The sequence below is a fragment of the Diorhabda carinulata genome, chromosome 5 (genome assembly GCF_026250575.1).
Source record: "Diorhabda carinulata isolate Delta chromosome 5, icDioCari1.1, whole genome shotgun sequence".
Classification (NCBI taxonomy): Eukaryota; Metazoa; Arthropoda; class Insecta; order Coleoptera; family Chrysomelidae; genus Diorhabda; species Diorhabda carinulata.
The window spans coordinates 14,474,747-14,486,993 of record NC_079464.1 but is presented as its reverse complement, the minus strand read 5'-3'; the positions used below and the strand labels follow the sequence as shown (position 1 = coordinate 14,486,993).

At 31.2% G+C, this 12,247-nt stretch overlaps 1 protein-coding gene across 1 annotated transcript in view; it reads left to right on the top strand.

Moving 5' to 3' along the window:
• LOC130893740 (protein nubbin-like) overlaps positions 1 to 12,247 on the top strand; it is a 154,834-nt gene that overhangs the window by 19,619 nt on the left and 122,968 nt on the right. The window contains exon 2 of the mRNA XM_057800075.1: positions 496 to 540. Coding sequence (XP_057656058.1) covers positions 496 to 540 — 45 coding nt within the window. The remainder of the gene's footprint in view (positions 1 to 495; positions 541 to 12,247) is intronic.

Below are 12,247 nucleotides of genomic sequence, written 5' to 3'. Positions count from 1 at the left end.
GTACCATCTATCACACCACTCAAAAAATCATGTAACTAACTAAGGCAAACAAATTTTTAACTTAAAATCGATTTTATTCATCAATTGAATCCCCTTCAAGATCAATACGATCATTCTAACTTCTAGATGTCGTGCTTGTAGAAGGATTTGTCTTTTGCATCAGTTTGCAACAATTTAAAATTATAAAACTGTACAATATCACTCGGTAATTCATATTTTACATGAAATCTTGCAGTGCGTCTAATAATTTGGCCAGAGACTGTACGTTCTGAAGACATTCCACGACCTTATTTGATCTAGCTCTTACCTCGTCTTCAATGTTTATTATTTGACTTCTAATTCTAATTGGCATCTAATGGGCTCTTTTGATGTTGTCATGCATATGGTTGGATATGTCGAGTCATATTATACTGTTTTCCTGGGGGTTACTTTATGAACGCTTTTCTATGAACTATGCTTTGTATGGTAAATTTTATTATATTTTTTTATTTTCAGAAATTCCAGAAACTCCTACTACACCTTCAGCCGAGACGAAATATGGTAAGTGAACTAATACTCAGAATCACCAAATAGTTAAAAAACTACCCTTTGGTATTTAAAGGGATTTTACAAGGTCAAAATTTATTTTTTAATGATCTGCCTATTTAAATTCATTTCGTTATGGTCAACCCTTAAAAAATAGTTTCTATTTAAAAAAAGAAATTTGCAAGGTCTATTTTACGACTACCCTCAATTAAGTTATAAAATTTAGGTATAAATTTGGGGAGAATTTGAAATGAAATTTTTACTTTCTTCATTTTATTGAATTTATTTTCGGTAACCGAAAAACTTTCTAATACTTCACACATCAAAAGGATGTTCGAATTTAGAAAAAAAATTTCAAATTACAATTTACAGTTGCCTGTAATCGTAAAAAATAAATACTTTATTTAGTTATAATCCAGTTTATTTCGTGAGAGAGTAATAAAATGATATAGCATTTGTAATTCATAGGCTTCTTTTAGTAGACAGTTGAAATATTTTTTCAAGTTATAACTTAAGTTTTTGGTATGAAATCTCAACAAAAACAATAATTTGTATATTACGCATAGGTTATTATGCTAATTGATATCGATCCATAGGCCTACTCCCAATAATATCAAAAATACTTCTACGTAAAATCCAAACAGTTGTTCCCATAAAAGAATTCATACCACAGCACAAATTCGGTTTCAGTTGTAAACTCTCCACAATTCAACAATGCCATAAGATTGTTAACATAATTAAAACAACCCTAGAAGAAAAAAAGGGGTTTGCAAGAGTGGGTCAGAGTCTAGCATGATGGTCTGCTCTACAAACTAAACTTTATTTTAAAATCTTATATCACCAACCGCTCTTTTCAATTCAAAGTTAAAAATACTTACTTAAATTACCATCGATAGAATCTGGAGTATCTCAGGGTAGCGTTCTAGGCCCATTTCTCTATCTGACGTATAGCAACCTTTGCAGATGACACAGCAATCATAGCAACAGATGTAGACCCAACTGTAGATACAGAAAAAATACAAAATTGGTTTCATCATCATCATAACATACAAGAAGAAAATCTAGTTGTCAAGTACTAACTGTTGTATTTAGATCGAAAACTTACGTGGAAAACACATATCAAAAACAAGAAAAAACTGTTGGGTTTGTAACTGAAAAATATGCATTGGATATTCAACAAAAAGTCTGAACTAAGACTCGAAATTGAATTGCTAATTTACAAAACTATATTCATACCAATCTGGTCGTATGGGCTGCAGTAAATCTTCCAATGCGAAGATACTCTAAACATTCCAATCCAAAACACTCCAAATATTGAGTGGAGATAAAAAATTCGATCCAATGACCACAACAACGACTTAATATATATATAATCCATTCAACCAGCCACTAACATAAGGAAGATTGAAGAGAATTAGGAAAAGTATTTCTATTTGGACTATACTTTCTGTTCTAGATTGTATTAAAGATTTTTTCTTGATATTTTTAGTTAAACCGTTCACGTTGTGAATAAAGAAAAATTTTCGATACAATAACGATATCAAGACCCTCTAACGTTTTCCATTTAAAACCTCCATTACGAGGAATAGCCGGGATTTACTGGCTAATTTTTAAATCTCCTTTCCCTTTCACTGAATAATGAACTGAGGGTCGCAGAGTGTATCGACAAGTGTTTATATTCTTCAGAAGTTGAAAAAATGTCATAACCTCGGGGGGTTGAAGTTTAGTGTTTTATTGAAAGGGATAGCGAATGGTGTCTTGTAGGGATTGCAACAGGTTTAAATGTACTTTTCATATCCCGTTTGCGTATATTCCCCAAGGGGGAGAACACCCCTTGTAACTAAAAAAGAATCGTGTTAAGCGTTTGTCAAGACACCAGATTTTTATGTTTCACAAATTTCATGACATATTTTTCCTATAGGAACAAGAAATCATCTATTTAAAAAGGGATAGTTATTAAAAAGCCTGTTCAAAATATTGTAAACTAATATATCATATGAAAAATACTTATAAAGTAAAATTGTAATCTTTTTTATCACCCATGTTGTTCAACTTTTGTTCAGACAACAGGTAACTAAATTTTACAGCTCAAAGTGTGCAGATGATTCTGCCATCATCGAAGAAATAAACATGAAAGACTTGCTGCTGGACATAGTGCATGTGGTTGTTCGAAGATGGAGCATTAACATGAATGAAGTGGATGACTGCTGGTAGAATATAGAAGCAATTCCGATTACAATCTACAGACACAACATTGAACTGATGTCACATTTGGGTAGCTGCGACGTAGGGATGAGATCGAGGATTAGAAGACCTGCAGGAAATTTAGCAGGAAACCAATTGTCACTTATGGATCATAAAATAGAACCGTTCGATATGTGATACAATCAGAGAATCCTCAGGATATATTAGTAATAAAGAAGTACTTACAAAGGATTGATAATTTCCATTATCCATAATAAAATCGCCTTATCATTCAGAGAATGGTTAAGGGAAGAAGATGGATCGGAAAAGCCATCGGGACTACGAAATATTAGAAATTGAATGGGACTGGGAGTAAAAGAGATATTCCGAGTAGAAACAATACAACCAAATTATCATAAAGATAGCTGAAAGAAAGAAGTGGAGAATTACTTGGTATTCACATCACCACCTCGTACAACTTTTAGTTCTTTTTCATATTAAACAAGCCATTTCCAAGTCATCGTTTCGAATATACAGAAACGGGAAACTAATACTGAAAGCAACTTTTTGTAGAACGAAATTACTTTAAAGCTGTGACTTACCATTTTGGAAAAATATCAAGAGTGATTTACGTAATTGTTCAAATTTTATCAAGTTCAAATTCGATTTAGCTTATATATAAAATTAAGTAGTCACAATCAAAACTGTTTTATTTCGTGATTTAAAAAATAACTGGTATATATGACAGTAAAGTAATTTATTACCTGTTAAAGTAATAATATCATCTTCCTGTTCAAACTTTACACTAATCATCATTAAGTTAATAAGTGTATAGAATTTGTTTACATTTGACTATAGAAAAACTGTGAGAAAAATTATTCAACTTATGCATACGATTCAACATTCATTCATTAACAGTATCCGTTTTATAAGGGGATTTATACAGATTGTCCGAAAACATGAACTAAAAGTTTTAATGTGTCATACACGAGAAAATTCATTATTGTATACGATTATCATCGAACAAAGCGGTATTAACAGCTGCGGCAGTGTTCTAGATTAAAAGGGATGTAATCTATCAATAGGAACAAGTACATTGTATTTCAGGAAGTAAATTGCATAATAAACTTTCTTTAAAAGCATGAAATTATGTCTTTTCTCAACCTATAACAAAATTTCTTTATCTACTAGGTATTTACAATAGAAAACTATATTACGTTGACCAAAAAACGTATCTTAAACATTTTTAATATGATCTAAAGATAGAAATTACACGAAAACGCCACATTTGAGAGAAGAAATATTTTTTTCTATAATGCATATACAAATCATATATTTCTGTTTCCTAAAGCCGGTACCACACGAAGCATAAAATTTGTACGTAAATGTTTGTGATGTTTTACATCCAAAGTTGGCATTGCAACTTTTTGTTTTGTGTTTAAACACGCGGAAAACATTGGAAAGGATCTGGAACCAACATTTGTAGTACAACTACACAAACTTTTCCTTTTGGGCAAAGTGGCCAGTATCATCAAGTTTATCTTGGGATAATTTATATCTGTTGTATGCTGTTCATCACTTTTTACCACGTTTTCATTTCTTTAGTTGAGGTTCCAGCCTACCTCTGATGTTCAGCCGTAGCTTGGAAAGCGAATGTTGAAAGAAAATGTTAGATACATCGTGTAGTACCGGGTTAAGTTAAAAATTAAATTAAATAATGAGTAAATAAAATAGGATTACGAATTTCTTTAACCAGGTTAATTTCTTCTTGGAATAATATTTGGAATTACTAATTGATGTAAGGTTAGGTGAAAATGAGGTCAAAAATCTTGCTACGGATATAAATTAACTGAAAAAGAGTAAAATCCCTAATAAAATGTATTTGCTACGGTAATGATTTATCTATTACACTTACACGAATTATTTTTATGAAAATAACAACGTGGGTAACGAATTATTATGAATTCCATATTATTTTTGTGTCCCGCTTTTAACTTTTTAGTGGAAAACATGATTGGAAGATAATAGATAATCCGAAACACCAAAAGTGGTTGAGTCACCGACGAAAAAAACTATTCAGTTATTTTTATTACGTTTTTATAAATATTCATGGATCTTTTATATTCAAATTTTTAATAAGTTTAATAACCACAATATTATATAGTTGGAATGAAATATGCCAGGTATTCTAATAAGAAAGAAAAAGTTCAATCTCGAAAATATTACAGAAAACGATTCGTAACAAAAACAATGCCAGTGGCGCGCGTGGTGAAAATTTTACTTTTCAACTATTGGTACCTCCAACTTTTGATCTGGTTAGGTTAGGTTAGGTTATGTTTTTGATCATGGAATTTCAACCAATTGAATTTATTCCCACCCATGGTAGTTGTCCCAACATGAGAAGGGGTGCTTAAGCTCCAGGTAAGAAGATGGTTAACCAAAACTGAATATCTAGATACCTATCGACAATCCTGGAAAATATAATTAGTGTATGAAAATATTTAGTACCACATTTTCGGGAAGATCTTCTGGACGACCTTTATAGTAACCCGTATTGAAATTTCACTTCGGGTAGCAACTCATTTGGAATTTTTGGAATTTGGAAAGACATCGTGAATCATTAATTTAATCAAAATTTGTTTATTATCTTTATACTATAAAAATAACTCTGTATTATATTATTTCATTCTTTTGCCTAATTTCAACCGTTGTGAATTAAAAACCACTTACATATTACACAAAATAGAACAAATTTATAATTTATTGTTATTTATTACATATTCTCCTAAAGAAATAGACAATTCGTATAATCATGAAAATGAAGCGTTCACTCGGAACCTAATCCATTGCGCTGGACTTAATGCTGGACTTAATGCAGCCATCCAATCACGAAACACTAAACGTTTATGAAGTAGCCGCCCCTACATAATGTATTCGTACAAAGACACACAGATTCAGTGGAAACTGAATAAATTGATAACTACGCCATTGATAAGATAATCCCCGCAGATAATACGACCGAAGACAATTGGACAAATGAAAAGTTGTTTGTCTAAACCTACATCTTCAGACAGAAACTAAATCTGTGGTTATACTGCCTTCTTTGAACAAGATTATTGTATGGTATTCCAACCTTAACAACTAACTTTGGACACGACGAAAAGTTGCTGGTACGCGTTATTAAGTATGTAACATCTCAAGCAGCTGAAGGTATTCCCAACTATGAATCCACGAAATTAAACTCGCTCTTTAGGGTTTTATGTATATATTAACCAATTCAATAACCTCCAGAAATCATTTCAACGTACTCATGTTGTACGTAGTGCGATCCACGAGTTCTTAAATTGGAGCCTATCTTCAGTCTGTGAAGACGATAACTTGGTTATCGGAACACGTTTCAGACACTCCAATTGTGATTGTTGGTGTATTGGTAGTTTAAACAGTGTGTTCAGTATGAATATCACCAACGGTTTTAGTAATTTCAACTTTAGTTAGTTCATCGTTAGTTGTATTGTCAGCTTAATCATGCTTTTAGTTAACAAAAATGGTGATAGTCACTAGATGCTAGTAAGTTAGTCGTTTGCGAATGAGGATTGTTTTTAGGGGACGTGAGGTCTTATTCCTCACTTTTCAAGATCAAGAAATTTAAATTTTTCCTCATATATCAATCTTCTTGTTTTCTTCTTGGTGAAACTCTATTACAGTCTTTTCAGTTTGAGCCATTATCGGTATAATTATACAGGGAGGATCGTGAAAGTATAACAAACCACCGTGGTTTTCATTCACTTGGTAGATTTTTTGGAAAAGAAACGAAAAAAAATCGTGCGTATACAAATTTCTTTTACTGAAATCTTTCTGTTTGAAAATATATATACTAAAGTGAAGAATTATTCTTAACAGTTGTTAATCGACATATGGCTTGTTAGATTCATTAAAAAAAAACTTGACTGGCCATACGCAAGGCTGCTTACGTGTTTGTGCTGTCGATTTTTTTTTAATTAATATCATCAAAGGCAGAAAACATTGTGAAAAAGCAAGACTTAACGTTATCATAATACAATACACGACATAATTTTAGAGTGTCGTGGTAATTTTTAAATCTAAAATGCACATGCTAGCTAATAATCATTAGCTCTTAATATTTTCAACAGCGTTGCCATATATATTTGATTGGATGAGTTTATATGAAACAAAGAGATAATAAAGTTTTTAATTCACAATTGTTAAAGATTTTATTGTTGCCCTCATTTAAAGAAAATTAAAAAACTTTGTACTAGAAAAAAGAAATAACTGTTCGATCAAGATATTTCTCACTAATCAACTTGTTTGTAGTAACCTACAGTAGCACTGGAAAACGTTTTTATTTATCATATATATTTAATGGGTTGTAAATTCCTATAGGAAAATAATTTTTTTCCTATTTTGGGTAGTACACCACTATCCACTCATCAGAGAAGATAAAATTGAAACATTTATAAGACTAGTCTAATTCCTCGACATCTATGATCTTCACAGTGCTAGAACTGCAACTAAAGCTGATTGAGTGAACTAAATTCGTTTCTCTCCATAATAAATCCTTTCATATATTGTTCACCTAATGATATTTGCTGTTTTCCTTTTCACTTGATGCAAGTTTTATTTTTTTTTTCTTACCAAATTCTCATCATCATTACTTGTACTGTCTTCAACATCATCATCTACTTCCAGTTCAATCTTGTTCGAAATTCTATCTAGTCTGAATATATTTTCATACTATGTATTATAACAAAGATCCAAATTGTCATCACCATGAGCTCAGTTAAATGTTCTTTTGTTCGAATGTAATTAATTAAAGAACTTTATTGTAATTAACTGACTGACACATAGATGGCACTGTCCCTGTCAAACCAATATGACGTTTATGTATGAAGTACCAACTTTTAAAAAATTATGTGTCAAATTTCATGACACTTCGATTAGTCAGAAAAAAATGACAGCCATTTAAGTGACGCTACTTTTGTTATTTTTAAAACAATTTTATGTATTAATTTATCATTGCTTGTTGATAAAAAAATACTGTACAACCTCAACATTGGTTTCCAAAGTATTAACAGAACCATTTGGTATTTCTAAAATCTCAAACACGTTAAAAAATTGGTTACATCTAATCGTAAATTGAAATACCGTGCGCTAGCTGAGGCCTTCAATATATCAGAAGGTAGTGTGTTTACAATTATGAAGAATATTTGACCATTAGAAATCTTTTCTCAAAGTGTGTGTCGCGTCTACTCTCAGTCGATCAAAAATAACAACGTTTTGATGATTCAGAGCAATTTGGTAATATTTACACGTGATATGCGTCGATATGTGACAATAGATGAAACATGAATCCATAACTTCACTCCGGAATCAAAACGATCATCATCTGAGTGGACTGCAACCAGTCAACCACGTCCGAAGCGTCCAAAGGTACAAAAGTCAGCTGGGTTAAATATTTTGGGATGCGCATGGAATATTGTTCATCCATTATATCCAAAAGAGAGAGACAATCAATTGTTGGATTGTTTTAATGCAAAAATCAAAGAAAAACTGTCTCATATATCACTGCTTCACCAAGACAATGCATCGATCTACAAGTCGATGGCAACGATGGTTAAATTGAACGATTTACACTTCGAATTGTTTCCTGATACATCGTATAGTCCAGATCTAACTCCCAGTGTCTACTGGCCATTCGCTGATCTCAAAAAATTGCATAAATGAAGAAGCAATTGCCAAAACTGATGCAAAAGACAAATCCTTATGCAAGTACGGCATCGTAGAGAAGCGTTGGAATGATTGTATTGCTCTTGAAGAAGATGAAATTGATGAATAAAATCGATTCTTGATAAAAAAATATGTTTTTCTAAATTAGTCATACGATTTATTGAGTAATGTGTTAACACTAATCATCCGTTAAGAGTCAGTAAAGATTATCCATTCCATCCCTTACATCTGACAACAGATCTCACAAAATCTGTCAAATATGGATGGTGTAGTGATATTAATAGTAAGTTTAAACCGAAAATATGAAAACTGACGTTATTAAATATTAGAGATTTCATCTAACCTAGTTCTTAAAGAAAATTGATTAACGATGATTGAAAAATTAATTAAACTGAATAATATAAACTCTATCGATAGATTTTAATGGCAACACAGCCTTTTTAGTTGAGTTGCGTTGCATGTCTGTATCGAACGGAAGCACACCTGTAATTCGTTAATTTTATTATTATTATTCCTGTGCATTAAGTAGACGGTGCATTCCCTGCAGTTACATCCACCATACAATCATTTTACAAAAAATTTAAATATGTTTATCGTATATTTTCCAACAATTTAATTTTCGCACTACCCTAAATTAGAAAAATAGAATACTTTGACAAAAATCCACTTTATATAATAGAAAGAAAAATTAAATTTATTAACTTGAAACTGATTCAATCTGAGAAATGATTTAGAACGAAATACCGAGAAAATTGACTCCAAAATGAAACTTCAGAATTGATTAAGACCGTATTAGAAATTAACATAAATACCTTTAAATGGTACTCGTATGGATCCAAAACAGCAGGCAAAAGTAGAATAAAAATATACGACAAAAAAAAACAAAATAATCTAAAAGGATAACACATTAAATATTTATTGTATCTGCTTAAAATCGAAAAATACATTATTGTAACAAAAATTTACATATAAAGTCGTGTATAATGATTTTCACTTCAACGACCACAAATGGGTAAGTAAAGTTAAGTAAAATTTTCCATATTATTACATGAAAAAAATCTCGAGAAAATTTTGATGTGACGGGTCGTGTCTTTCTCAACTAAGGCGGCCCCTAGACAATCAATTTTATTGAGCAATATTATTGACCGTTTAGGGTTAATATTGAAGATTGCACAATGATTAAAGAAAAATTAGAGTGAGTTTAATTTTTATTGCACCATATTTCTCCATTGCATTGTGTATGGTCATTATTGCGAAATATTTTTTAGTCTATGTTTCATCTTGACGAGGAGTACACTTGCGCGTGCATAACGGAGGATAAAGAGAATGAAAAAGTTAAGAAAAGATATTTTATCGTCGAATGTATCCAATTGTACAGAGAATTGACATTTTTGCGATGTGATGCTTATACATTGTTGTCTAAACACAAAGAGATGTTTCCACGGGCAAGCAAAGATGACGTGAAGAAAAAATTCAATTTTTTGAGAACTAACTACCGGAAGGAGCTTAAGAAACATCTCCAGTCGATGGTTGTATTGTTCTATACCAGAATTCAAAGATATCATAATAGAACTGCTATAGAATTTTTATGAGATTGCTTTGTAACTGTGTTATAAAAACTCTTTAAGATCTGTGAGAACGTTTATTCAACAATTCTATAAATGTTTCATACAGACTTCAGAGAACAGCTTAAAAAACTGAAAAGTTCTTAGAACAAACAGTGCTCTATAAAATTTGCTCTGAAAACGTTCTTACGATTTTTATAGAACATGAAATTGTTAGCTGGTTCCTTCCCTTAAGATTTTTTTTCTCATACAATGGTGTGACCAATTCCAGTAGATTTTGAAACTGTTTAAGTTCAGTGGTCTCCTTCCTCAGATATAATCGATTCTGTTATAAGATTTTCGTGAGTGTATTTCCGCATTTTCTTGTACCAATCTTTCGAACACCGACGTGTTCGTTTACGTTTACGTTTAGCCACAAGCAACACAGCTAAAACAGCAATTAAATCTTGTTTTATGCACAGTACACGCGGGATCAACACTATTCTTCGACTAAACACGAAAAAATTGCGCAGCAGTTCGTTTATTGTGCAATTTAATTGATCGTTTAGATTTTCTCCTTTGAATCTCATTGTACAATAAAACTTTAATTGATTTTAATTCGCTTCTAAAATGATTTAATAGGTCTATAATATATGGATAGTTCTATGATTAGAAACAGTCTAGTATCTAAATTTCGTTGATTATAGTCTATTTTTACAATTGAGAGAGTAATAAAATGATGAAGCATTCGTAATCCATAGGCGTATCACTTCTTTTAATTATACTTCGTATAAAATAACATTTTTTTTCTAAAATTTTCCATTTTTAAACAATCTTTCATTCATTAAGTATAATTTTAATATGAATCCCATCAGCTTAAGTACAGTTACTGTTTATAAATCCAAATCAGAAGATGAACTGTTACAATCAATACTCCATTATTTCATCAGTAATATTGTCCACATTTTCTTTTTTTCTTCAATCGTATTATCAACTGCCTTTTCTCAGTTTTAAGACCTCCAAAAACAGCTGATTAACATCACTCATTTTCCTTTCTATCTGTGTCCATACCAGTTCTATCAGGTGTATTTGTAAAGATATGTTGGAGATGTAACGACGATTTTCTGCAATTTCTTCAATTTCATATTCATACACATACACTTAATAATCTTGGAATTGAGTAGATTCTGAAAATCTTTTTTTTAACCACTTGGTGTGGTCAATTTTCTGACGAAAAAAATCTTTAATTTATTCGTGCCCTCATCGTAATCAAATGTACGAAAAGATTCAATGTTTGAACTGCCTATAATCAGTCTTCCATCTTTCCTGTTGGTGGATGTCTTCGACTTGCAGCAATTTTAAAATTTTTCTGATGCATGATCATCCATATTTCATGTAAATAAAACATATTTTTTTTAGTTTCTCTTTTCTCTTATATTGAAATGGACTTACTGGAATGGTTTTACCAGCGAAAACCTATTTTTTTTTCTCATAGTCTGTTTCTATAAGTTCAGGGTAATCCCTTATCATCTCGAATCGTGGTAAGAACTTTGTTTACTGTCGGAAATTCTTTTCTAAATAAGAAAGCATATACTTTCCTTCAAAGTCTTTCTTCTGATTTTCTATTTGAAATTTTGCTTTTCAAGGAGCTTCTCGTGATATTTAAAATTCTGTAAATTATAGATTTCTAAATTTTGCAAACTTTCCTTCGAAGTCTTTCTTCCAAATGATTTTCTATTTGAAATTTTGGTTTTTGCGGAGCTTCTCGTGATATTTGAAACTCTGTAAATTGTAGATTTCTAAATTTTGGAAACTTTCCCTCGAAGTCTTTCTTTCAAATGATTTTCTATTTGAAATATTGAGTTTGCCATTTGAAACTTGCCACATGTCTCTACTTGAAATTGTATCATCAACACTTTCACATAAATTTTTCTCTGTAAATGATTAAAAAACAATAAAATTTTAATTTTTCGAAGCGTACGTGGCTCTTCCAAAACTTGAGCCGTATTTATCGAGCAATTAATCGGGAAGTGATTCTTGGAGTTAAAATAAAACAAAATGTCTAATGTAAAGTTTAATATGCAGGGTTTTTGGACAAAACCAAACCTTTTTCTATTATTTTGTATATCTTAGAAGAGCCCTGCAGAGGAGAAATTCCTATATCAGAACAAACCCTTCTCTTATTAAAATTTTCCTTATTTTTTAGATTTTTTATATGATGTTCAAAGGTTTGTCATCAATAGTAACTG